Source organism: Fusarium flagelliforme, assembly GCF_020744385.1.
Source record: "Fusarium flagelliforme strain FIESC 12 MPI-CAGE-AA-0113 chromosome Unknown B0J16scaffold_1, whole genome shotgun sequence".
In the NCBI taxonomy this organism is placed as follows: Eukaryota; Fungi; Ascomycota; class Sordariomycetes; order Hypocreales; family Nectriaceae; genus Fusarium; species Fusarium flagelliforme.
Genome location: NW_025763503.1, coordinates 6,486,381 through 6,513,325, shown reverse-complemented (window position 1 = coordinate 6,513,325; position 26,945 = coordinate 6,486,381). Strand labels below are relative to the sequence as shown.

Below are 26,945 nucleotides of genomic sequence, written 5' to 3'. Positions count from 1 at the left end.
TTGTTTTGGACGTCACGTGACCTTATCTTATCGCTCCCCAGCACTTAACATCACGACATTTACTTGTGTTCAAGGATTTACATTCAATTAGACGCGCTTTGCGTATAATGACTCTATTGTCAAGCATATTATCCTAAACGCCAATCACCCATGTACCCGTACCCAATTTATTTCATAAACACATCAATCAATAACCCAAGTTTTCCCTTCTCGCAGGGGGAGGAGGCGGAGGCTTCTTGGCCCTGTTAGGAGGAGGTGGCGGTGGCTTCTTTCCAAGAGTCAATCCACTTGTGCTTCGGCTTAAACTTCCATAGCTAGTTGCGGGGCTTGCAGTGCGGTGTTCCCAGTCAGGGCTACCGCTTCGGCTTGTTGAAACATCGTCAGAGAATACATCGTCGTGTCGTCCATATGATCCATTGTCAGTAGCAACGCGGGTGAGAGGAGCACCGGGAACTCTGAGATTGGCAAGTGGTGTAGCTGTAGAAGAGGAACGGCCGTCGTAAGTTGAGGCACGTCCAATCGGGGGTCGTGCAGGTTGAGGGGGAGGAGGTGCGAGACGGCTGCCGGGAGAACGGTGAGGAATGCGAGCAGGCTCTTGTTCCAGCTCGGGCTCTTCATAGACAGCTTGGTGACGAGGCTCTTGCCAGGAGCGAGCAGTGTTGGATCGGCTTCGACCGATCTTGGGAGCACTGGTGGGCGAAGAGGCACCACCAGCCCAGCTCTGGCGCACTCGTCGTAGCTCCTCAGCGCAGCGCTCATGGTATTCAAGCTCAGCCTCGAGGAACTGAGTGAGAGAAGCAATGTTGTCCACCTCTGTCTCCTTGATATCCTGCATGCGACGAAGGACGTCCTCGCTCGTCTCCTCGAACTTGGCTTTGTTCATGCGAACTTCTTCTTCGACGCGGAAATCGTCACGGCGGGCTTTTTGCAGCTTGCCTGAGCTGGCATCATAGGCGAGGCGTCTGTTCTCAAGCTTCTTGCGAGCGGCCTACTCTTGTTAGCGGGGTAAGTATATCTAGAGCGATTGGCATACCTGGTACTCTCGCATCATTGCCATACTCCTGTCGAGGTTATCCAGCCAAGTAGCATTGGCAGCGTCGACATAGGAGTCCTGAATACCGGCAATGCGCTCGTTGGCGCGGCCCAAGGACAAGAGGCAGTTTCCGAACTCGGAGTCTTGCTCAAAGTCCTCACCATGGGTGGCCATGGTGCGACCAAGCGACGACGTTGGGGTGCCGCGCTCCTTGTCTTCCATGAGCTCATTGCGACGAGACATCCACTTTACGTAGCCGGTCATAGATCGCTGCATCTTTTCCATACCTGGTATTGTTAGAATCGCCAGCCACTGTCAAATCACCGCACGTACCATCCTGTCGCAAAGCCATCTCGGTCTCAAGATTCTTGAAGTCCTCAGAATGAGCAGTTCGGGCTTCAGCGCCCATCTTTTCGCCGGCCCATTGAAAGGCTCGGTCGATCTTCTTTGTGAAATGCATATTGTCTCGTTCTCGTTATCCAATTACTATATCGGAGCCAGTCCGATTAGATTATTCGTCAAGTTGTCTTGCGCCGTCGCTAGGAAGCAAGCAAGATGGTCAAACGAGGGAATAGAGAAAGATGAACAGAAAAAAATCCTGAGGAGCGAGAGACGGGGTAATGAATGATACCAAGAAGACAAGAACAAGGGGTAGAAGAGGGATGACGGATGTTAAGGGTGGCAAACAGTTGGGGCGTCTGGGCAGAGACGCAAAGGACACGACCCGACCTTGAAGTCTGAATGCTTGGTGGTGATGCGACGTTGGATGAATGTCCGGGGTGTGACCGTAGTGGCGTCCAAGGCCGTGTGGAGTGAGGTTGGGGAGACTAGCCCCCTGAAAGTCACCAAATAGAGGGCGTTCGGGCCTGAACGAGCAGTAGCTCCAGCTTATCTTATCGTCTTGCAGTAGCCAAACGCTGTTGAAAATGGGGAAGAAATGTCGCAGGAATTGGATCTCATTTTTATGAAACAGAGGCCGAGCAGAGATGAGCGAACTATTGAAACACAATAATTTCTGTGACGTATTATTGAGAATCTGTGGAATCTTGATCGTTACGTTTGACAAGGAAATACGTTGGAACCAGGTATCGTGGTGCTATGATTGCTCTGCCATGGGTACCTGGAGTCGGGAACTTGGCGTCCCATGGGAAAGCCCAGAATGGCATGAGGAATTCTAAGCGGCAAAAAGGCGAAGCGTAGGCTGTTGACCCCAAGTTTTCTGTTCCAGACTAACAAGAGTAGAACTTTCTTCACAAGGTAGGCAGGCTCTGGACTGGACTGGTCAATAAGCTAGGCGCTGCCGAACATGGCGCGGCTAAAGATTTCCCATGTCCATTCAATTGTAGATGTTGTCGGGACATCAAACTGAGGCTGTATCGCGCTGACGTACTGTACAGTCAGAGAAGAGAGTTTCGGTTTCTGAAAATAGAAGAGACCCGTGATCTACGCGATCTGTCAAATTGTCTCGTGTTTACTCGTAACGAGTCTGTGAATTAGGTGAGATGGATCCTGATACGAGTACGGATCAAGTCTGTAACCAAGTACTGGCGTCTTGGTGGCCCGTGGTTCCAATCCCCCCTGAGACAGCGGCGCCAATAACCTGCGGTACCGCTACACTAACTACGGGAACTGTCTCCGGCTGGGAAAGCCAAGTTGGTTATCCCCACCAAAAGATAGACCAGATGGAACCGTACAACGGTGATTGACTTCTTTTTGGTCTTTTCGAGAGGTCGGTGTTCTTGGACATATATCATAGACCGCCACCCTATATCCATCATCATCACATCAAGGTCATAAGTTAAATCATGCCAGCCGTCAAGTCCCGAGGAGAGACTCAGAGATACCCCGACATCCCCATAATCCCTCCCACTAGAGTTGACCGAAGAAAACTCTGAAGCTTCTTTAAGCATACCACACTCTCCATACACTAACCTTTCCGCTTGAGGTTCATTCGACACCACCAGCTTTAACTCTGCAATTTTCCCCGTTGGCTCTTGATTTCTGCCCCCAGCATTGTCGGCCCGTTCAACCCTCCAACCTCACACTTTTGAACTTTTGAACCCCGCTTCCAAAGAGCCGCAGGACAGGCATTGATCGCCCAGGATTAGGTAGGATAATTCACAATCGTTATCTGATTCTAGAAACCAGTCATACCAACCTTCCTATCCCAGCCTCCAGCCATGTTGGGGATAGCTTACCTATTAATGCGTGTCGCCTAAAAAGGCTCACTCTCTAGTAGTAGCCCCGTCTCCCTCGAAATCGACTCAACCTCCGCTCCACACTGCCAGGGATCCAGACCATTCCTCCAGTCCGATCAAACTCTCTCCACCAACGAGCTTGCGTAAGTCTAAGGCGGGGTCGGAAAAGCACGCAACGAGTGACTGTACGTAAGATAAGTCAGATGTAACTCAACTTTACAGTATTGTACGAAACTCTGAACCGGATACTGTGCCCTGGTTGCAGTCGAGATTGCAACATGGACAGTAAAAAAAAGCTTTCTCACCTGGTCCTGTAGATCTCATTCCCACGTTTCGGTTTGACAATCGCCCACTCTCCCGATTGAAAAGCTTGGCCTTGAGAACTTGGCGCTAAATTGGCTTCGTTCCGTTCCCCAGACTTCGTCAATGGATAAATGGTTCGGCTCGTTTGCGTGAGAATGTTTTTTTTGGCGCGCGCCAGACCTGTTCAGTATTGGCTGATCCATTTTTATCTAAAGGTGATACATGCTACTCTTCGACTTCGAGATCGTCCACCACATTACGATCCGCGCCGGGTGAAACGTTCATGTGCACCATTTTGAGACAATTGCGTGGCACAGGTTGTCTGTAGGGTATTGTCTTGTAGATCAAGGGTTGAGCAGGGATGAAGAAAGTCAATCAAAGAAAGTCAGTCCACTATCTTAACCAAGTCAGCTCCCTATTGGGTAGCAAAAAGATTATCCCCAAGCCTCAGGACGCAAAATAAAGCAGCCCAAATTCCAGTCTAAGCCGGCATAATTTGTTCAATATCTTGAATGCCCTCGGCAGTCAGTTCCTGCTTAGTAAACATCGACCACTCGACTACAATCCTCATGGCATCAATTGTTTCGCATCCATTTAAACGAAAGGCACTGGCTCGTGCCGGATACCTGTCTTCGTGGGAGAAGATGAGACTTTGTGAATAAATAATATTTCTGTGTATCGTAGCGCCTTGGAAGAATGGTTAAAATGGTCTTGTTATCTACCCTTCCTAGAGGTCTCTATAACAAACCTCTTCTGCAAGCGGTATAGATGTATATCACAGTCATGAAGATATATAACAACCTGGTCATGAGATTATTCATGAATATTGAGCTTAGCTAGCCCGTCTCCTTTAAACTTTCTTCTAGATTGCAAACCATTTGCAATCAGATTTCAAGAAACCCAAAGCCTAAACATGAGTCACAAAATAAGAGAAAACTTTGCAAATTTCTGTTCTGAAAGCAAACATCATCTGAAAATTCCTTGGTAGCCAACACCTGGACAAAGACGTCCACCCTGCATCAAACCGGTCATTGAGCTACGCTGCTCTCAAGGCACCATCAAGATATCAGAAAACCTGACTGCAGAGAGCATTAGAGACGAAGTAATCTGATCGCTTTATGCCAGTGTAAACCAGCATTGAGGCTACTTCCTCAGTTCTTTGGGCCTACGGGTGACTTTTCTCGTCAAAATGACATTCGCCTGGCAGTCTCTGCTCCCAGAGATACGCAACATCATCCTCAAGGAACTAGCACACGACGATACAACGGCAATCTATGCAAGCGTTTGTAAAGAGTGGAGGATTTTCTTCGGAAAAAGGAACTTCAGCCATCTCAAGATTCCTCCATCTGACCTCGACTCCCTCGACCAGCTGTCCGACGAATCAACGAGACAGGTTGATCACATTTGGCTCAACATAGAGCTCAAGAGATATACCTGTCGGATTTGCCGAAGGATTGAGACTCCTACATGGTGCCGCTCGAATGATCGGATCATATCAGAAGCACTGGTGAAGTTGTTCTCGGTCCTCGCGAGGTGGGATCATAACCAACACTTGACGTTGGAGCTCAACGCCTACTCTCCAAGCGACTCAGAACACTGGTTTAAGGAATGCTATTTTGGCGCTCCTGGGGAAGAAAAGTTCGACGTTGTCCCAAAGATCAGGGATTTTCACGACCCCCGACACGGGTGGCAGTACGGTGACATTGTCGAGCCCCCTACAGATAGGGCATTGGTACGGCCATTCGCACTCCCCATGGCTGAAGGATTTGGGAAAGACGAGCAACGACTTTCAATAGTGAAGGCAGTAACGAAGTTTGTCCTTCGAAGACAGTGTCGCCGTCAAATAGACCCATCGACCCTGTCGCAACTGTGGTGCAGACTTCCAAGGCTACAAGAGATCTCCTTTGAGCCATGGCAGTTGTTTTACGGCGATGTGCAAGACATATGGGATCAATTTTACGAAGAAATGATCTACTCGGGGATTTTAAGAAGTGTGAAGAAAGTCACCATATTTGAAGACTTCAACGAGAATTACCTCAATATACTCTGGGACCTGCCTGGGGACGAGTGGGATAATCCGGCACGAGTTCGAGCCACGAATTTCAAAGTCGGTGCTGCATTCGCGAGAAGAAGCCGGAGACTGGAACATCTATCGGTTGGATTTCTCACCGACGCTTATCATTTCTTCAAAGCTTGTCAGCCGGACTGGCAATGGGATCAGCTACAATCCCTGTGTTTGACATCACGACGGATGTCCAAGACCACTCCAAACAAGACAAACCTGCTCCTAACATTAGCAGCACAAACAGTACCGAGAATGCCGAAACTCGAGACTTTGACCTTATGGAACGGGGCGAGAGGGGAAGCTTGTTCGTTTACCTACTGTCGACAATATGGCTCAATTATCTGGCGAGCAACATGGGATTTGAGATTGAGGGAATCGACACTTGACGCATAGCAATCGATCTCAAGAGTCGAGACGCATTTGATAAAGGATGCGATTCGTTCTCACGGAGACGCTATCAAGTGTTTGGGATTGGACTCTGTGATCGATGCCATTTCGTTGAAACAGATAGTTGCAGAAAACAGTCAGGGCTTCTTCTAAAAGAGGTTAAATCCCTAGTATGAGACTTTTCATAAGACAAAAGATGCCTTGCTGTTCCTCTGATCAGTCTTTATTCCTCCCAACAACATGACAACCAACATAGCAACCACGAAATGCCTCTAGACCATCTTCTCATGGCCACCATTGGGAGCCTTGATCTCAACAGGTGTGGCACCAACTTCCAAGAAGCGAAATCAATATCTCTTAACACTATCGACTTCTAGAACCAATGATCATCCTTATGAGACTACTTCCGATTATCTATGAACGGTTCTAGCTACCGAAACTGTACCCATAGACAGTGGGAAAGCGTCAGGATGTCAGAACAATTGGCCGCTGCAAGCATAACAGACGAAATAATTTGGTCACCTTAGGCGAGCTTAGACTAGCGATTAGACTAATTCATTTCTGTGGCCTAAATCTTAGAGGACAATTCTTCTGACACTCACCTGGCGGGCTGCCTATCAACGGTGCCGTCGCTCTCTCCTGTCATCAATAACCAAGGGTCGAGGACCAGTCCTGGCGATGTCGAACATGTGCGTAATACATTGAATTGAGGTAATACCCATCCACCGACTACGTGCACTTCCCACAATAACCGCACTCAACATCACACGCAGCATAATCGCTCTGTTCGTCGCTGTCGGATAAGGTCGCCATGAAATCTTCCCAGCGTTCCGAATCTCCTGCGTCGGCCTCGTTGACCCCGGCACCCAACCAAGCTTCCCATTGCTTCTTGACTGACGCTGATAGAGCTTCGCCTGCATCCGGCAGCTGCTGGCGAATCTCTAGGGAACCATAGCCGGACCAGACAATCTCCAATTTACCGTCCTTTGAAGCCCGGGCACTATCAAGAATACGGTGGAAGAGAGCCGCAAGTCGGTTCAGAGATGGCTGGTTCAGGTCTTGCCATTCCTCCACGTCAGACTTAATGTTCTTGATCTCGATGTCCTTTTCCTGGAATAGTCCTCGTTCGTGGTAGGCAAGGAGGAAGTTCGTCATTTGAGAGATCCATAGACGTGGGAGCTGCTCCCCGAGATGGTCTTTATGACGCGTTCTTGCCGACCGCGTCTTCAAGTCAAAGATGCTAGTTTGAGGTATGACTTCACCGCCTTCCGAGACGACGAGCTGGCCAGTGGTGTTTGGAGGTGGCTCGCTCACACCGAGATCTTGGATCTGATCAAGATCATCGCCCTTGAAGGACCTGACACTAGATTTCTCGCTGGCTTCAGGGAGGTACCCGTCGCCTTCGAATCGTACGAGAAGGTCAAAGCCGCCAAATTGATAGGAAAGAATCCTCTGATGAGACTTGGACCTTTTGACAGAAGGGTCCCAGGTAGTATAGGCCTCTGGAAATGTGTGTCCGAATCCATGGATGCCCTTGATGGTCTCATCGGGCGCGTTCTCTCTGCGGATGAAGTGAACAGTGTTGCCGATCTTCTCGACGAGGATGCGAAAGCAATTGTCCAAGTCAACGCCTCTGGCGAAACGGAGAAGATTCCCGATTGAACTTCCGCAACCGAAGATACTGACAGGCATGGGCTCGGGATGCATCTTCATCACAGAAACGATAGCAGGTTCCATGGGATGTTTGGGATAGAATGCGGCATTCATGTCGCGATAGTAGTCGCCCGAATCCCCGGGCAAGCGCTTTGATCCTTTGAGTGGTGTCCATTTTGGAGGTTGACCTAGTGATGTTAGATGCGCTTATTGATAAAATGGCTGACATACCTGGGATAATTATCTTTGGGGACGAAGAGCTGACCCAGTTGTACGATGCAACGAACTTGACGTTCTGGATCTCGGCGCGGACATCCTTGCCAGAGAGATCGTCTCTAGAGATGCGCTCGACGATATCTCCGAGTGGAGGTGCTTTTGAACCCTCTGTTCCCGGTCGGTCTGACGGGAAATGACCTCTGTATCCTCTGTTCATGGTGAAGGTAGTTGTGAGTGCGTGAAGGTTGATTGACGATGAAGGAGAGAGATTAAAGACTTTATTTCAGCAGTCTATGGACTTCTTCAAAATAGACCAGGTAGTGTGACAATCCTGTAGTGGCTGCCTGTTCATTAAATACATTTCCTGCATACCCAGTGTCGGCCAGCTGTAAGGATATCAGGAAAATTGGTCACCGAGCATAAGAGACGAAATAATCTGACTTGCTTATGAGAACTTAGACCAATTATTAGGCTCCTTTATTTTGTCACCTTGGGTTCAATCTTTCTGCTTGTCCAGTGTTGGCTGTTGTCTGTTGGCCAGGTATGCGACCGAAAGCGGGCTGTGAAGACTGGATGGCCTCCCAATCTGCCTCCCAATGTGCCTAGCACATACAGATTAACATCATTACACATGAGAATGTCGCATTGAGTAATTGATTTGTGAGCTTGTCGCCGTCTTTGTCCGCGCTGAATGCCAACTTCGCCCACCTAGAGTACCTGTGGGAGGCCCATCAACCCACCAGAGCCTGATTTCATGACGAATGAGAAGCATTTTGTTTGTCGCATAATGATGCCTCGTCGGCCCCGTGCATGATGTTTGTATCTGTTGGTCATCGTGGAAATGATGATTGGAGTATCTTTAGGCAGGTAGGCGCACTGCAGTATGCTGCTTCATTCACAGCCGTACAAAGGGAAGGTGCATTCACTAGAAGTGCAGTAGGAGCCCGACTAACTTCCTTCATCCTGTCCCGAATCGCTCTTTCTTCATCTCAACATCATCTCAAACCTTTCATCATCAAACTTATCAACCCCTCATATTTTGTATTATTTGCGATGGTTCTGGTGCAAGACTCATCAGGCCCACGAGCAGCCAAGCTCATCAAGCTCTTCTGGGATGTGATCAAAGACAAACAGCAGATCACCAACTCTCATTCTGCCAATCTCTTTCTGCAAGCCTGTAAGGTCTTCAGTGGCAAGAACACAGCTGTCAAATGTGTTGAAGTCTTGATCTCCAACCCCTCCGGTATCCCGGCTCTAGAAAGAGCTGTACGTGCCGACTTGAGCCCTGGATTCATCAACTCGACCACCCTACCTTTTATGCACACACTCTCGGATGACGGCGTTGCCTCACTCAACAATGGCGCATTCCTTCGTCAACTCCTGTCTGCAATCCTGGAGCCTTCTACATTCTGGACCGCATCAGTAGACGCATACAGCAATGGCAGACTTGACAACATTGGGCTTGAAGCCTTTGCTTGGCTCTGCTTGCGGATCGTAACTGATCAGAACGGCTTCAATGCACACAAACTTGCCGTTGATCAAATGATGGAGCGCCAATCCCTTCTCAAGTCCGAATCACCTGAAGTCAGGAAGATTGGCTATCGCATTGAGAAGCTCATCAAGATCTTTTCCCAACCGGAAACTGCAGCAAACGGCGTCACTGCCGGAGGACGACATGACAATGATCACGTCAACTTCCGACAGATCTCAATCTACCCTACCCGCGATGAACTGTCATCTACCGATCCTCCCTATCTGCAACGTCTTGGAGAAGTTTTTGATGCACCAATGGACTCTCGAAGCCAGCATTACCGTGACTGGCTGTTCCGTTTACTCCGTGAAGACATGCTCTCCGAGCTTCGAGAGGATCTTCAGGCTGCTATAGGCCAGAAGAAGCGCAGACGCCGACCGGTAATTCTCGGCCAGATGAAGCTTGTTGGCAACGATTACGACGGTACGACTAATCGAAACGTCCCCCCGTACACCGTTCTCGTGGCCTGCAGCCGAGGTGTGAATTTCCCTCCCAATATCCGCCAAGCATACAAACGAGACTTTATCATCAATTCCAAGAACTTCATGAAACACGATTCTTTCGGCGCGCTCTGCTGCGGTGGCACAATCATTGCATTCGGATCACTCTTCCGGGACGTTGACAAACTTTTGCAATCACCACCTATTGTCGGGATTAGATTCACGGACGAGTCTGGCTTACAGTCCGCTTTGACGGCCTTTGGAAGCATATCGAAGGATCAACTGAAGTTTCTACTTGTGGACACTGCAACCTTTGCTTACGAGCCAATCCTCAAGAGATTGAAGACTATTGCGGATGTTCCTCTTGAGGCTCAATTGATTGACTCAGACCAGCCGTCACTCGACAGCCCGAAGTCCGTGAAGCTGGATGCCTTGCTCACTCAATTCAGGGCAGGCTTTGAGGATGGGCTTAGTGTCAAAATGCCTTCGAGCTTGAAGCTTAAGAAGGATATTTACCTCCAAGATGCCCAGCTTAAGTCCTTCATCCACGGATTGAGTACTGATGTGGCTTTAATCCAAGGCCCACCTGGAACTGGCAAATCATTCCTCGGTGCACTCATTCTCTTGGCTATACTGCGCCTGACCAACTCTCGCATTCTTGTGCTAAGCTACACAAATCATGCTCTTGATCAATTCCTAGAAGATCTTATGGAGATTGGCGTTAGTTCGGATCAAATCGTCCGCTTGGGATCGAAATCTACCGAAGCCACCAAGCCCACACTTTTGCGGGAGTACGATGGTCAAAAGAGATACTGGTTGACTATGGAGGAGAAGAACATCCTCAACAGTCTATGCAACGAAGAGACATCGCTCGAGACGCAACTTCAGGAGCACAGTAAGAAGCTTGCTGGGCGTGATGCTCAACCCACCGATATTCTCGAGTACCTTGAGTTCTCCGATGGGTTCACATCGGCGTGGTCCGCATTTCAGGTTGCTGATGATGATGGATTCCAGACGGTTGACTCGGAGGGCAAGGCAATTGAGCCCGAGACAATTTACCAGTATTGGCTTCGTGACGGCGATGTTGATAAGATGGGTAGTTTGGGCGCCTCGTTGGAAGACTCTGCACGTGGTATTTGGGACCTGTCACATGACTTAAGAAAGAGATTGCATGACGAATGGTCTGCGAACGTCCGACAGGAGCAAGTCATCCGCTTTGTCGACCTCAACAAGAGATATGGAGATGTCAAGGCCAGAGTCAAGAGTATACTTGACGAGCGCGGCAGGAGAGTGCTTCAAGACAAGCGAATCATCGGAAGTACGACCACCGCTGCAGCAATGTACCAGTCTATAATTGAAACAGCAAACCCCGATGTTATCCTTGTCGAAGAGGCTGGAGAAATCCTCGAGGCGCATATCGTCACTGCTATGAGCGCCTCAGTCAAACAGCTCATTCTTATCGGTGATCACAAGCAGCTGAGACCAAAAATCAACAATTACGCCTTGACAAAAGAAAAGGGCGAGGGCTACGACTTGAATGTGTCACTCTTCGAAAGGCTTGTTACGCAAGGCCGTCATTTCACAGCACTTGAGGAGCAGCATCGCAGCCACTCCGACATATCACAATACCCTCGTATGTTGGCATATCCTGAGTTGAAGGATGCGCCCTCCACCCTAGAACGTGATCCTATCCGAGGGCTTGAGAACCGAGTCACTTTTGTTCATCATGAAAAGCCGGAGGATACCATGAACGATGTCAGCGAGCGTCGAGATCCTACCACCAAGTCCAGCAAGAGGAACCGCCATGAAGCTTTGATGGTACTCAAGACTGTCCGCTTTCTTTCGCAAAATGGGTACAAGACTGAGAACATGGTAGTTCTTACGCCATACCTCGGGCAACTGTCACTACTGAAGGAAATCCTTCGCGAAGACCATGATCCTGTGCTAAGCGACCTCGATTCGTATGACTTGGTGCGAGCTGGGCTTGTCACGCCAGCAGCAGCCAAGATCAACAAGAAATCGCTACGTTTGTCTACTATAGGTAAGCAATTCCACTCATGGACGGATCCATTCTAACAGCTACAGACAACTACCAAGGAGAGGAATGTGACATTGTCATTGTGTCGCTGACCCGCAGTAATGACTCTGGAGATATCGGCTTTCTGCATGCTCGCGAGCGCCTTGTTGTACTACTTTCCCGAGCACGAGATGGTATGGTCCTTTTCGGTAACATGGAGACATTCATGAAGAGTAAGAAGGGAGGCGAGATGTGGACACAATACTTTGACGCGCTCAAGAGAAATGGTTGCGTGTTCAATGGTCTCCCTGTTCATTGTGAGCGACATCCGGAAACCTCCATGCTACTGAAGACCCCTCAGGACTTTGAAACTATGTGTCCTGATGGAGGATGCGCTGAACCTTGGTGAGCAGGTGTATCCCGATCCGATGTCTCGTCTAACGTTTTTAGTGGTGCCGCTCTGAGCTGTGGGAAGCACTTCTGTAACCGACGTTGTCATCGGGTACAAGACCATTCAAATGTTGGATGCGTCGAGAAGGTTGACAGAACGTGTGCGAGGGGCCATAAGTCAAAGGTGCCTTGCGGAGATAAGTCCAAATCCTGCATCGCATGTACCAAGGAGGACGAAGATAATCGTCGTCGTATCGCGCGGAACCTCGAACTCGAGAGAAAGCGTGCAGAGAAGCAAGATAAGTACCGGAAGGAGTTACAAAAGATTGAAGACGAAATCGATCATCACCGGAGAACCATGAAGTGCGAGACTGAAGAAAAAGAACAGGCGGATGAATTGCAACGGAAGAAGGAGGAGCTTGAGGCTTTGCGTCAAGCCAAGGCTAACAAGACCAAGATGGAATCTCAGACGAACCAAACGCCCGAGGACTCGGTACCACAATTCAACGTCATCTCAAATGCCGCATCCGAGTGGAAGCATATGAAAGACGTTGAGGGTGCCCGCAATGCCGCTTTGGACAAGCTTATGGGGATGATTGGTCTGGAATCAGTCAAAGACCAAATGCTATCCATCAAATCGGCAATCGACACCAAAATACGCCAAAGGTTCTCGCTAGGTGACGAGCGATGGAGCTGTTCGCTCCTCGGCAATCCAGGAACAGGAAAGTACAAACCCTTCAATATGATGATGTAGCCTAAATTATGCTGGTTTAGACTAAATTATGCTGATTTGGACTAAACTATGATGATGTAGACTAATTGGTATACAGGCAAGACTACAGTGGCAAGAGTCTATGCGGAGTTCCTGACCACGGTTGGAGCGATCCCAGGAACGCGCTTCAAAGAGGTATCAGGCGCAAAGCTTGCCAACATAGGCGTATCTGGCTGCGAGACACTTCTTGAGGAGATAAAGACAGCTGGTGGGGGTTGTCTCTTCATAGATGAGGCGTATCAATTGTCATCCGGCAATAGCCCTGGTGGAAAGGCAGTCTTGGACTTCTTGTTGGCAGAAGTCGAAAACTCACGAGGCAAGATTGTCTTCGTCTTGGCTGGCTACAGAAATGAGATGGAGTCGTTCTTTGCCCATAACCCCGGTATCCCCAGTCGATTTCCCATCGAGATGAAGTTTGAGGACTACACAGATGATGAACTCCTTCAGATTCTTCAGCTGCAAATCCATCGTAAGTTCAAAGGAACAATGAAGGTTGAACAGGGCGACGACGGACTTTTCTGTCGAATCGTTGCACGACGAGTCGGCCACGGTCGGGGAAGAAATGGCTTCGGCAACGCACGAGCGGTGGAAAACTACCTTCAAATCATCACCAACAGACAAGCCACACGTCTCCGAAGGGTCCGCCGATCCGGAGCAAAACCAGACGACCTCTTGCTCACTCAAGAAGATCTAATCGGCCCTGAGCCGTCCGCAGTGTTGGCCAAAAGCAACGCTTATCGAGAGCTCAACTCAATGGTTGGTCTGAAAGAGGTTAAAGAAGCGCTGAAAGTACTCATGGACACCTTGAAGACGAACTACCACCGCGAGCTTGAAGAGAAACCCTTGGTTGAGTTTTCACTCAACAAGGTCTTTCTGGGATCACCAGGAACTGGCAAAACGACTGTCGCGAAACTTTATGGTCTGGTACTCAAAGACCTCGGCCTCTTGTCCAACGGAGAGCTCATTGTCAAGAGCCCGGCTGACTTTGTTGGTCAACATATCGGCAGCTCCGAAGCTCAGACAAAGGCTATACTGGCGTCAACGGTCGGAAAGGTCCTTGTGATTGATGAGGCCTATGGCTTATTCGCTGGGAGACCCGATGGATCTGATATGAACCAGTTCAAGACAGCTGTGATCGATACCATCGTAGGTGAGGTGCAAAGTGTCCCAGGTGAAGACAGATGTGTCCTGCTTCTTGGGTACAAAGACAAAATGGAGGAAATGTTCCAGAACGTAAATCCTGGCTTGGCTAGACGTTTTCCCATTGCATCTGCCTTTGTTTTTGAAGACTTTGATCAAGGAGAATTGGCCAAGATTCTTGATATGAAGCTTGGAAAGTCGGGATTCAAGGCAACAGAAGGAGGTAAGTCTGTCGCTTTGGAGATCCTCAATCGTGCAAGAAATCGACCCAACTTCGGCAACGCGGGAGAGATCGATATCCTGCTTGGCAGAGCACAAGCGAGCCACCAGCGACGCGTCTCGTCGGGTCGGATCAAGCGACACGGAACTTTGGAGGCAATCGACTTTGATGAAGACCACGACCGAGCCGAGAAGGGAACTGATGTTGCGAAACTTTTCGCAGGAGATATTGGACGGGACCATCTTGTATCAATCCTCGAAGGCTATCAGAAACGCGTACGAGAAGCGAAGCAGCTTGAAGTTGATCCAGAAATACCGTTCAACTTTCTCTTCCGTGGCCCACCTGGAACAGGCAAGACCACAGCAGCGCGCAAGATGGGCAAGGTGTATTACGACATGGGCATCTTGGCTAGCACAGAGGTCCTTGAAGTGTCTGCCACTGACATGATCGGTCAATACGTCGGCCATACAGGACCAAAGGTGCAAAAGCTTCTCGAAAAGGCAATGGGCCGTGTGCTTTTTATTGACGAGGCTTATCGGCTTGTACCGAATAGTCATAATTCGTTCGCACAAGAGGCAGTTGATGAGTTGGTGGATTGCATTACAAAACCCAAGTACCAAGGCAAGCTCATCATCATTCTGGCTGGCTACGTACAAGACATCAACAACTTGCTTGGTATCAATCCGGGCCTGTCGAGTCGTTTCCCGGACAGTATCGACTTCGATCCTTTGACCGTCGCAAGCTGCATTCATCTATTGACGACTCAGCTGCAAGCAAAGAAGGACAAGATTAAGAACAAGAAGTTTGCTGATGTATCCTGTTTGGAGATCCTTTCGCCGCCATTCCTCCAAGAATTGACCGTCAAGTTTGAGACTCTTTCTCAACAGGAAGGCTGGGCCAATGCGAGAGACGTGAAGGAACTGGCCAAGAAGATGTACCACAAGCTCAACTTTTCTCCGCCAACTCTGACACTGACAGAGGACATTGTTCTATCCACTATTGGCGAGATGATATCTGAACGGTCCGACAGGATGAACAACAAGAAGGTTAAAACCGCTACCAGATCTCCGAAGGTACCTATCATGACACCTACCCCAACGATTTCTGCACCCAAGTCCAACTCAAGCTCGAACCCGAACCCGAAGAGCACAAATGGGGATGACCTGGGGAAACAATCGGACGAAGAGTACGATGTCAACGAGGCAAGTGACATTCGAGACGCCGGTGTGAGCGATGAGGTATGGGAACAACTTCAAAAGGACAAGAAGAAAGAGGCCCAAGACAAACAAGATCTAGCACATCTCAAGAAGGCCCAAAAGGATGCAAGTGATGCCGACAGGGAGAGGCTTGTGCGCCAGATTTTGGCGGCGGAGGATAAACGTAAGAAGATTGAAAGATCGAAAGAGAAGTTGAAGACGATGGGTGTTTGCCCGGTAGGATACCATTGGATTAAGCAAAGTGGAGGATATCGGTGTGCTGGGGGCTCGCATTGGATGACTGATGAGCAGGTAAACAACATGTAGAGGGAATTCAGGATGTAGATACACGATTTTAGCCTGTATATCTTACTATCGCGGTGAGATCCTCTTGGTTATCAATGTCATAAGACACGGAATTCACATGTTCTACAATGTAGTAATAAGCTTATTATCCCTTCATTCGCTATACTAACTCCGTCTATTCCCCTAATGTTGCTTGATCGTACCTATTGTAAAGCATTCCCTTAGCCCTGGGCCGGAAAGGTCTTCTCGACGTCGGTGACGCCCGAGAACCAGGAGACACGGTCCTTGGTAAAATGTTCCTCGGTTGGTCGGAGCTTCGTTTCATGCAGCGTAAAGTCGTCAACGGTACCAATACGCAGAATGCTGACGCCTGGCAAGCGCTCACCGACGCGGTACATGAGGGTTCCACAGTTACTACAGAAGTAGTTGGTCATCTTCTTGCCCGAGGCTACCGTCTCATTCTGGCCATATGTTTTGAGTAACTCCTGTCCACGCAAGTGCTTGAGGTGCGAATCCTCAACGGTGAAGTTGCTGGCGAACATGGAAGCTGTAATCTTGCGACAGTCGGCACAATTACACACGAACGTCTTGACAAGGCCCTTGCCTCGATTAATCGACTATTGTTGCGTCAGCTCAGTCCGACCGTAAGCACGCTCAATTGACTCACAAATGAGAGCTGTACCCCGCCACAGTAACAAGTGGCCGTTGCCTCGTCCTCCGTGGACCAGCCATCTCTAGCTTGACCGGCAAGTGGAATATACGGCTTTGACTTATCGGCGACACTCACAGCTGTTGCCTCTGCCGTTGATTTATCTGAAGCCATTGGCGCGGGTGTCACGTTGTTTGTAGATTGTCTGGTTTTTCTGCCTTATTTTTCTTTTCTTTTAGATCTTGTTCAAGTGGCTACGAATGCAATAAATAAATAAATGAGTAAGGTTGGCTCGGAAGAAGATGGAATGCTATAGCTGGTGAAGAATACAAGATGGATGACAAGGGTTGGTTAGTAAGACTCCGAGGCCATGATGAATCACAAAGTCGGGTCAATTTGTAACCCGAAACCTTCAACGTTATGCATGACTCCCCGCAATTGGCTGAGTGACAATCGAACCCGTGATATTGGGGTAACCATACTGGAGTAGCCGAAGCTGATAAAAGAACGATTAGTAAGATTTGATACGGTCTGAGAATCAGCCACAGAACCTAGTAAAATCCGATCTTCTGAGTTGTGCTCATGAAGAGCAGACTCTGTAAGCTCTTGACTTTATGCTAAGCTCTGTTTATTATTCGACGGACATCGACTCCTGAGCCCATCCTCGAGAGGTCCCTTTATTATGGACAGTACTTGCACAAGGTAATTGTCCTGCTATATTTGCAGGTGTTGACGTTTGGGTCTGTGGATATAGTAATGCCTTGTGAGCTTCTCATCCATCTTGATAAATCCATGCAGTCTATTCGTCTTCGTTCTCTTACGCTCTAACCTGCATTTTGAACAGCATGTTATGCCGTGGCCTGAGTATCGACCAAACTTAGCTATTCCGGCCCAAACGATATAGCCAATTACGGCAATTTCTACCTACTCCATTGTCGGTGTTAGACCGAAAAGATCATAGATCTTGCGAGCTATTCATGCTACTATAGTCATTTGATAGAGCCAGCAAGAGAGTTGCAGCTGTTATCATACGTTGTGGCTGCCACTATTGATTACGATATTGCAAGCAGCCATTTCCAAGGCGTGATCCCTCTGAAATCTCAGCAAAGCTCATTCAAGCGACGACGAATCTTGATAGACAGACTGTAAGGATATATAATGTACCACCCAAGCGGTGAGATAGCAAAACCCATCGTTATGGTTCAATTGGCTTAGCTTCAAGAAAAAGAGGCGTAAATCGGGAAGCTGAAGAGAACTAGGAGGGATAGCTTCTAAACTAGTGATTATTGGTCAGCCTCTTGACTCTCGTTTCCCATCAACGGCTGATCTAGAACACATTCTGTGGTCTAGACTTACCACAAAAGACAAAAGAGCATTGACTATACATCTTAAAGAAAGGATACTTCGGCTATTAATTATTCGTAAAATCAAGTATAAATTGCAACATTCATCCTCACCTATAACACTCTCTACATCTTCTTTCATCCATCTCAGCTACTCTCCCGACACCTGCTCTCCAAATAATCGCAATAGAACAACCAACAAAAGCCCAATCACCACGTAATTCGATCTTCATACCTAGCCTAGTCTGTCGGTAACGGATGACATAGCAAATCACCATGCAGTTCCAACTTCTTATCAATGCCGTCCTGGCTGTTGCAGTCTTGGCTGCACCAATGGAAAACCCGGAGGCAAGCAAGAGGGACGTTGAGACTAAGCCTAGCATCTGGCGTAGGTTTGGTGGATATGGCGGATATGGATTCCCCGGTTATGGTGGTATTCGTTATTCTGGGGGCAGAAAGTGAGCATGGTGGATAGTCTATGGGCGATATTCGTTGTTCTGGGTGGTTACATGCCAGGATAAACGATAATGGAGACGAGTTATGAAGAACAATTCTACATAGGGTCAAATATACAGAATCTTACTATGTTATTGATCATGAATCAATTTTCTCATGTATCGTCACCCTGGAGATGCCATTGGTGTCATTGTCATGGATTCAAAATATTTTCCACAACTGTCCGTAACTCTCTAATATCAGGCCAGAAGGTTGCGACTCTCTATGCCATTCCGCTTTTGACGGTTCATGGTGATCACACCGAGCTGAAGTAGCTCCCATTCGAGTTTGAGCTTAGTGTCTCCTATTCCAGTCTCGCTGGCATTTCTCTTCTCTTTTGATTCGTGATAGACTTCATTTAGTGGGGCTTTGATAAGAAACCATTGTAAACTGGCCTTTAATTTTATATGCACGTTTTGTCACATTCAGGTGGCCGACATCCTTGACTCAGCCCCAACGACAGCCTCAAACTGTCAATTACGCGCTTAACAATTTTTTGTGATTAGCCAAAAGTCGATCCCATAAATCACTATTGAGACGGGGTTTTAAGCTAATTCAATGCAATCAACTTTGCAAGCGGGATACGGGAACAAGCTACCGTCTCGCCATTGACCCTACACTCTGGAGTGTGCTTGTTGGTTCTGCAAAATTCAACCTGCATTAGTGAAACAGCTGCCACCCATGTCCTCAGGGATCACAAAGGTCAGCCGACGTCCAGCGCCTGGTGAGGAGATGTTATTTATTGCGTCTGTATCCAGACTTGCGTGAGCTGGGTTATACCACACAACTCGAGTTCTAATCTTTATCACCGTCATACTTCATTGGTCACTATCACTACACCATGGACGTCTCAGTCGATTCTGATGTTCTTCAAACGCTCCATACCAAGGAAGCAACTTCTTTGCATAGAATTAGCGATGATCTGAGCGCTTGTGGTGTGGGGAAAATTGTCGATCTTCCCCAGATCATTGTGGTGGGCGAGCAATCGGCTGGCAAGTCATCAGTCCTCGAAGCTATTTCCCATATCCGGTTCCCTGTCGATAGTAGTGTTTGCACACGATTCGCGACAGAGCTGATCTTTCACCATGCGAGTGAGACTCGTATTGAAGCCAGTGTCAGTTTTGCCGACAAGAAACCATCTCAAACTTTTCAGCGGCAGAAATTCCACGAGGATGACCTTCCTGATATCATCAAAGAGGCCAAGGAGCACATGGGTTTTTCACAAGATGGAAAAGACTTTTCCAAAGATGTTTTACGACTTGAGATTGAAGGCCCGAAGATATACCCCTTGAGTCTAGTTGATCTCCCCGGTCTATACCATACAACCTCCCAGAATCAGTCATCGGTGGGCAGAGATACCGTCGATGAGCTGGTTGAAGGATATATGCGACAGAAGAATAGCATCATCCTCGTGGTGGTCTCTGCCAACGTCAACTTGGTCAGCCACTCAGCTCTTGAGAAGGCAAAAACCATAGACCCTCAGAGACGGCGCACTATCGGAGTCATCACCAAGCCAGATCTTGCACTCCCCTCTAACGCCAAAGAATACATCATGGTGGCAAAGAATCAGGAAAGCGCACACAAGCTGCAGCTTGGATGGCACGTTCTCCGGAATAGAGGAGAAGATGAGACGAGACTCGAGACTCGTGATAAGCTAGAGGCATCCTTCTTCGAAAAAGGTGCTTGGGCCACCGTCCCTGGCGAGGACCTTGGCATTGCCAATTTCCGCAAAAAGCTGAGTGGGATTCTATTCCAACACATTAGGAATAGTCTTCCTGGAGTTATCGAGGATATCGAAACAAAGCTCAGAGACAGGCAGGAGGAGCTTACCCGACTCGGGACTGGAAGATCTGATGCTAAGGCTAGGAGATCTTATCTGCTCACCATTGCTAGCGACTTCCAACGTCTGGCCCGAGATGGGTGCAACGGACGATATAATGATTCATTTTTCGGTGGCTTGGAGGATGAAGATCTGAAGTTCCGGGCCTTGCTTCGGAATTTTAACCGAGTTTTCGATTACATCCTGAGGACAAAAGGGTCCACTCAAAGCATCATGTTCTCGGAAGATGACAAGCCTGACGAGGATAGACTTCCCGGATATCTTGCGAGTTTTCTGGACCGCTATCCCTACGAGTTTCCGGATCCTGAACGGGTCACTACAGAGGAGCTAAGCGTTGAGCTTGAGAGCAAAGCCGCTATAAACCAAGGCCGAGAGTTTCCAGGATCTCCCAACGCAGATCTTGCCATGCAGTTGTTCAAGAATCAAGCCGCTCCATGGAAGCGGATCACTGAATTTCACGTGGAGATGGTAGTCTCGGTTGCAAAAGCCTTCGTCGATCAGCTGTTCAAGTACGTGATAGGGTCCCCCCAGAACAACCCAACCACGGAAGCAATCTTGTCTACCCACGTAGACCCCTTCTTCGAAGAGAAGGAGAAGTTACTGCGCAGCAAGATTGATGAGTTGCTACGACCATACCTCCAAGGCTATTCCTCTCCCGTGGACATCGAGTTTTACCAGGCATTGTCTCAGAAGTCAGCGAACCGTGTCGCTAACCAGGTCTGCAAGACATTGGAGGACCAGTGTCCAGAGCTCTTTTCCGAGACTTCGAAGAACAGTCTGACACCAGAGAAGATAACCCAAGCGATGGTGTCTGGTCAAAACTCACGAGTAGGAGAGTTTGGGACGGACAAGATTATTGATATGATGCTGACATACTATGAAGTGGGTACCGAAAAACGAGAATCTTCATAGTTTACTTACTAAATGTACAGATGTCTCGACGAACATTCACAGATAATGTGGTTAATCTTGCGATTGAGAGTTGTCTCGTATGCAGCATTCCTGAGATCCTCACGCCAACAAAGGTCGACGGAATGAGCGATACCGAACTCGAGGACCTCGCAGCCGAGCGTATTGAAACGACGTCTCGTAGACATCTTCTTGACACAGAAATCAAGATTCTTCAAGACGGCCTAACTACGTGCCGGAAGCATAAGCCGAGAATCGCCAACGGTATGATTCAAGCAACTGTTTCTAAGACAAGCTAACAGAAGCAACACAGTCCTGCCCTCTTCCAGGCCTGTTGTCAGTCCCTCAGGTCCCCCAACAGCCTCCAAACCAACTACCAAACCTGCGCCAGCCCCAATCCCAGCCGCTCCTGGCCCAGCCAGTTCAGTTCCGGCGACTGCGGCGACTGCAAAAGCTCAACCCGCTCCGATACTATCCCCAGGATCTAGCATCGTCTCGCCAAAAGGTGGTATGACAGGACAAGTTCCTGCCTCGACCTCCAACAGCTCCGCTACTGGTGGTGGTGGTTTGTTTAATTCCTCAACCACCCCAACATCGAAGCCAAAACAGGATGCGACGGATCCTGTCCAGACCAAAACCCCCAGCATATTTGATAACCGAAATGGATCATCTGCTCCGGTGTCATCCGGCTCAACTGGTGGGCTTTTTAGTAGCAACGCCGCAACTGTTGCTCTCACACAGAAATCTCTATTCGGGACTGGGTCCGGCGGTGTCGGAGGACCACCAAACCAGAAACCTGCCGTCGCTGGTTTTGGCAGCGGCGGAAGCTCTAATGCGACAAAGGGTTAGTCCACTTCTAGCATCAGTTCTTATTCAATGGGTATGTACTCGGATGAAGATTAGTTTCCTGCTAACACTATCTTGACCTTCAGATAAATCAAAGTGCCCACCAGAATGGACCCGGCAACAAATTAAAGACTTAGGAACTAGTTGGCCATATGTGGATGAATTTTCGAGAGATGACCCTGAGAATCCTTGGGCAAAAAATCGATTCCTTCATATTTGCCATAGGGAGGGTTTTCGGGATTTCTCGCCAGAAGAGATCCGCCTACGAGGAGGACCAACAAAATTGACCCCCTTCTCCGGACAAGCAAAACCGTAAAGTTGTGTCTAGCATAACAATTTAGCGTTGTTGACTGGAGAGAATTTGTCCAAGTGGTCTAATAGTTGTTTAGAACCTCAACCATCTAGTGTTAGCTTTTTATACTATTCAAGATATAGCTATTACTATCCCCTCAAGGGTAACCTTACTTGAAATAATTCAATACTTCTTCTGATGTATAAACCTCAAAGCGATAGCATTTTAGAATAACTTGAGAATTTAGGATAAACTCATGAAGATATTCAGGATGGGAGGGCACGGACAGTACGAGTTTTTTGAGCTAGACGTTTAACTTGTATTGAACCCCAAACCTATCTCACACTCGCTCTTTGGTTACCAATTTCAGGACTAACCATGATAGAAACACGTTCTGGCACACCAACAGCCTCACAAGCAAGACCCATGATCACAACAACAACCTGCGCAAGCCTAACGTCTCCCGTGAAGTAAAGATTTCCCCGTCGGTCCACGAAGATGTAGTCCTTGGGGTGCTCTCCCTTACGATTTCTGAACACAATATTGGAAATATGGCCATGAGAGTCTACCGTGGCTTTCAGTCGGACATCTAGATTATCACTCTCGATGCGAAAAGGTCCGGGCAGGCCATTGTGGTAAATTTTGATATCATTGATGTAGCAGGGGCTGCTAGGATCGAAGGAAGAACTTGTTTTGGAGCTCATTCTGGAAGCTGATGGTTTGTACAGAATGTGTTGAAGGATGTTGTCACAAGAGTCATGGTTTATATCGCCGGAAGGTGCTCTTATAGTTGTGAAAGAAGTCAATGGGTGACTGATTTACTTTGGGAGCGCAGCCCATGTCAGTCATATTTGGGGACAGTGACAAAGGCAAAGTTCAGCATTCAATCACTGTTGATATTTCCATCACAAGCCTCCACAACCGAACCTGTTAGTAGCACCAGTCCATCACTGTACCCTCAGACCCACCCCTCCTCAATCAACCGTGACGAACAGGAACCTTTCGGTACCTAACCGTTTCAACACCAGCAGCATCAAATGTCCTATCAGCAACAACCTTGTACCCTCCAATCCTCGGCAGAATCTTAGTCCAGAATGCCCAGTAAACACCACCGAGAATCAAAACGCCAACACCAACAACAGGGAAGACATAGTATGGGTACCCATCGGCGTTCCAGTCACCCTCAGGCGGGATGAATGGCACGAAGGCGAGGAAGATGTTGGCAAGGAGGTAGATCACTGAGATGGGGAAGTATGTGTGCCATGGTGATGTCCAGTTTTCGGATTTGTTCCATTGGAGGTAGACTAGTCCGATTGTGACAAAGCCGTTTATCCAGGCGCCGGGGTATGTGTACCTGAAAGCTGTTAGCGGTGTTTCACGTAAGGAGGCAAGCACTCACAAGTTGACAATGAAGCTGTAGGCTGGGCCGGCGGGTGGTGCAAGGAGAACCACAACAGTGACAAGCCAATGAAGAAACAACTGCGCTGATTAGCCGCTGTCAAACGCATCAGGGATACCCTGCAGTCGAAAGATGAACTTACCGATGCAGCCGGAGAGTTGAAAGGCTTGTTAGATGCCCAGAACCGACTGAACGGCAGCATGCCCTCCTTGGCCAACTCCTGATTCACCCTCGCATGGGCGAACGAAACAGCCAAAACATTACCCAAATTACTCAACGCCACGAAGGCAGGCAAACTTCTCGCCGCCGCACTCTCTCCAAATACATTCCTGAAGAAGAGGCCCGCGACGATGACTTCAGACTTGGCAAGGTCAGACTTGGGGATGGCTGCGAAATAGGCCACGTTGGCGAGAACGTAAAGAATCGTGACGCCACCTATAGCGATGGGCGCTGCAACGGCGAGAGTTTTTCTTGGATTTTTCAATTCGCCGAGGACGTAGTTTGCGTTCTCCCAGCCTTTGTAACTGTAGATGATGTTTAGGAGAGCGTTGGAGTAGGCGTATGCGCCACCGCCGCCATAACCGTCGCCATCTTCAATACGGAAAGCGTTGTCGAAGTTGTGGGGGTTAGGGACGCGTCGATGGCCCGCAAGTGCTGCGAAACCCGAGAAGACGATGAAAAGAAGGATAACCACTTTGAATACGCCCAAAACGTTGAAGAGTCGAATACCCCATTTGGGAAGCGTGCTGTGAAGAAGTACGGAAAAGGTGACGCATGTCACAGCTATACCGCGCGCTTCCCATCCGTCAGGTGTTTCCCTCCCCGATGCATAGAGGATGTACCTTCCAAAAGCGAGAGAGTTACCCGAAGAAAAGCCAAGAAGGATCATCTGACTTGCCAAAACACAAGTAGCCAAGTATTTCGGGTGTCGATAGACTCTTTCGAGATAATTCTTCTCACCACCAGATCTGGGAATCGCGAGACCGAATTCCAGAAACACGCTGAGACCGCAAAAGGTCAAAAAGCCACCGATGATCCATAGCATGAGGGATACACCCACGGATCCGGTAGCTGCGAAAATGCCCGACGGCGTGGAAAAAACTAATAATCAGTTTCGCTCTTGTTTTTTGTGAGTACCTCAACTTACTTCCTGTTCCGATCATCTTGTTAAGAATCAGAAAGACGGCGCCTGTAACACCAATCTTCCGATCCTCAGTATATGCAAAATTCTGCGCATCGATGGTACTCTCATTATCAATAGGTCTCTCATCACTGTTGGACCCATCGTAGGGCCGAGCGCCAAAGCCATCAACGGCCGGGACTTTCTTTGTGTCGGCCATGTCTGCCCCAAAATTAAAAACATTACGGGATGACAAGGCCTTATAAGTTGTATCAAACAAACGCAATCGAGTAATACAATTACGATGGGGTGCAACACAAAAGTTCCTCGTCGATGTGTATCAGAAAAGGTGACAGTAAAAACGGTAAGAGACGAAATAATTTGGTCACTTTACGTCAGTTAAGACAAATCCTTAGACTCATTATTTCTAGCACCCCAAGTCTCACATATAATCTTTTCTGCCCCCACGATGTCGACATCGAATCCTAGCATCGCCAAGATATGCAGATCTACCCCAACGGGAAGGTCAAGATGAAGTAGCGGGCGTTTTGACCCGGCCACAAAATAAGCTCTTAAGCATATCGGGTGGGTGTTGATCAAATTGCAGGGATATAATAGGCTATTTGTGATGATAATATTCTTCATTATTAAGAGTCTATTCTACAAAAGTCCCAATCTAGAAACAAAAGATGTGGTCGGTCATCTTGGCAGATGCACCAGGTTGCTCAAAGCCCAAGTTGCCAAGAGATGTCTTAGCCGCTTTGATCATACCAGGTGGTCCGCAGAGCATAATCTTGGAGTCAGGTCCTGGTGCGGGGAACTTCTCCTCCATAAGCGCTTGTGTCGCATAACCAGTTCCGTACGTCCAATCCTTAGGGGCGTTTTCAACAACATAGTAAAGTCTGAAATTTTGAGGGTATCGTCGAGCGAAAGTTTCAAGCTGCTCGCGGAGCAGAATATCTTGTTCTGAACGGTTAGCGTAGACAAGGCTGACTTGTGTAAGATCGCGGTCGTCTTCGCAGATGGCTCGGATAATTTGGAACATGGGAGTAATGCCTGTTCCACCTGCAAGCATGCCTATTCTCTTGCAGAGGCCACGCTGATAACGCATGGCGCCCTTGGGTCCACGGAACTGCACCTCGTCGCCGAGTTCAAGGTTGGCAAGGTACTTGCCGGTGAGGAGACCATCAGGATAGCACTTGATGACGAGCTCAAGCTTTCCAAGGTCGTTGTTATTTGAGATGGGTGTGTAAGACCTGTTGACTGTCTTGCCGTCGATCTCGGCCTTGATAGCCAAGTGTTGACCGGTTGGCAGTCCGAGAACGGTTGTGGGAGTAGGAAGACTGAAAACCAGACGGTAAACGTTGGGAGCAATCTCTTCCTTCTCAGCCAAAGGAAGAGCGTGGTAAGCTGTAGGGTCGAGCCACCCTCTTTGGAGTAGAGGGTTAAGCTTTGTGACCTTGGGCATCTTCTTGTGAGGAGCATAGCTCATGAAGCCACCCTCCTCAAAGTGAAGGTACTTGGACAGCTTCTTGGCAGTAACGGTACCAGCGACGGTGAAAATGGCGGAAGCGATAAGGAAGCCCTCAAGGAAACCAGGTCCAGAGCCAGATCCAGGTCTCACCTTGGGCAAAGAGTTCAAAATCTCGGGGTTCATTCGGTATGCTTGGTGAAGAGCCACGGCGCCAGCAGAAACGACGGCGGTAGCTGTGAGCGCGGTTGCGGCATAGCTGGTTCCAGCAACTGCCACGGGAGCCGCCTTCTTGAGAGTGACAGCCTTAGGAGCGTTTCGTACAGGCGCACCACTGTACTCTCCGATACGGTACTCCTCCATAATCTCAAAGGCATCCTCAGAGTGCCCAGCAGAGTCAAAGTCTATGGTTGAATCCTTTCCAGCTGATTCAATAAGAACATCGGCACCGCCAGGGTGGTCCTCCATGTATTTTGTAACATCATAAACTAGGCGGTCAGCGAAATTCATTCATGCAATTGAAAATTCTTACCTTGACCCTTGATGATTGTCCAACAATCACCACGGGTGTTGTGAGCAGCCACTTCCTTAGCAGTAAACGAAGCCATTTTGATAAAGATTGATATTACCTCCTAACCAGAAAAATCGAGTCAAGAGGGCACACCTCATTATATTGAGCGCAATCAAATACAGTCGCATTGACTGGCCGACTAG

General features: G+C 48.5%; 8 protein-coding genes across 8 annotated transcripts; 3 read left to right on the top strand and 5 right to left on the bottom strand.

Moving 5' to 3' along the window:
* Positions 1-89: 89 nt before the first annotated feature.
* B0J16DRAFT_38492 (uncharacterized protein) lies at positions 90-1,756 on the bottom strand. The gene is made up of 3 exons (XM_046131467.1): positions 1,367-1,756; positions 1,034-1,320; positions 90-988 (listed from the first exon to the last, which is right to left on the bottom strand). Exons 1-3 carry the CDS (start codon positions 1,491-1,493, stop codon positions 188-190), a joined length of 1,215 nt encoding a protein of 404 aa, XP_045990067.1. The 5' UTR covers positions 1,494-1,756; the 3' UTR covers positions 90-187.
* A 2,967-nt stretch (positions 1,757-4,723) lies between these two features.
* B0J16DRAFT_392210 (uncharacterized protein) lies at positions 4,724-5,992 on the top strand (the record flags this gene model as incomplete). Its single annotated transcript, XM_046131987.1, has 1 exon — positions 4,724-5,992. The coding sequence occupies one exon, from the start codon at positions 4,724-4,726 to the stop codon at positions 5,990-5,992; it is 1,269 nt and encodes a 422-aa protein (XP_045990066.1).
* A 565-nt stretch (positions 5,993-6,557) lies between these two features.
* On the bottom strand, positions 6,558-8,130 carry B0J16DRAFT_367510 (uncharacterized protein). Its single transcript, XM_046130139.1, has 2 exons — positions 7,871-8,130; positions 6,558-7,827 (listed from the first exon to the last, which is right to left on the bottom strand). The coding sequence occupies exons 1-2, from the start codon at positions 8,070-8,072 to the stop codon at positions 6,716-6,718; spliced, it is 1,314 nt and encodes a 437-aa protein (XP_045990065.1). The 5' UTR covers positions 8,073-8,130; the 3' UTR covers positions 6,558-6,715.
* Positions 8,131-8,908: 778 nt separating this feature from the next.
* B0J16DRAFT_392202 (P-loop containing nucleoside triphosphate hydrolase protein) lies at positions 8,909-15,980 on the top strand (the record flags this gene model as incomplete). The annotated part of the gene is made up of 4 exons (XM_046131986.1): positions 8,909-11,867; positions 11,912-12,248; positions 12,294-12,928; positions 13,064-15,980. 4 exons carry the CDS (start codon positions 8,909-8,911, stop codon positions 15,886-15,888), a joined length of 6,756 nt encoding a protein of 2,251 aa, XP_045990064.1. The 3' UTR covers positions 15,889-15,980.
* A 28-nt stretch (positions 15,981-16,008) lies between these two features.
* Positions 16,009-16,854, bottom strand: B0J16DRAFT_38470 (Mss4-like protein). Its single transcript, XM_046131446.1, has 2 exons — positions 16,535-16,854; positions 16,009-16,484 (listed from the first exon to the last, which is right to left on the bottom strand). Exons 1-2 carry the CDS (start codon positions 16,688-16,690, stop codon positions 16,089-16,091), a joined length of 552 nt encoding a protein of 183 aa, XP_045990063.1. The 5' UTR covers positions 16,691-16,854; the 3' UTR covers positions 16,009-16,088.
* A 2,197-nt stretch (positions 16,855-19,051) lies between these two features.
* Positions 19,052-22,460, top strand: B0J16DRAFT_330351 (P-loop containing nucleoside triphosphate hydrolase protein). The gene is made up of 4 exons (XM_046126455.1): positions 19,052-21,076; positions 21,127-21,367; positions 21,417-21,947; positions 22,036-22,460. Exons 1-4 carry the CDS (start codon positions 19,196-19,198, stop codon positions 22,263-22,265), a joined length of 2,883 nt encoding a protein of 960 aa, XP_045990062.1. The 5' UTR covers positions 19,052-19,195; the 3' UTR covers positions 22,266-22,460.
* A 759-nt stretch (positions 22,461-23,219) lies between these two features.
* On the bottom strand, positions 23,220-24,980 carry B0J16DRAFT_314730 (amino acid/polyamine transporter I; the record flags this gene model as incomplete). Its single annotated transcript, XM_046125206.1, has 4 exons — positions 23,220-23,595; positions 23,641-23,720; positions 23,783-24,741; positions 24,788-24,980. 4 exons carry the CDS (start codon positions 24,978-24,980, stop codon positions 23,220-23,222), a joined length of 1,608 nt encoding a protein of 535 aa, XP_045990061.1.
* Positions 24,981-25,384: 404 nt separating this feature from the next.
* B0J16DRAFT_280134 (uncharacterized protein) lies at positions 25,385-26,879 on the bottom strand. The gene is made up of 2 exons (XM_046123888.1): positions 26,764-26,879; positions 25,385-26,719 (listed from the first exon to the last, which is right to left on the bottom strand). Exons 1-2 carry the CDS (start codon positions 26,837-26,839, stop codon positions 25,437-25,439), a joined length of 1,359 nt encoding a protein of 452 aa, XP_045990060.1. The 5' UTR covers positions 26,840-26,879; the 3' UTR covers positions 25,385-25,436.
* Between the last annotated feature and the right edge of the window lie 66 nt (positions 26,880-26,945).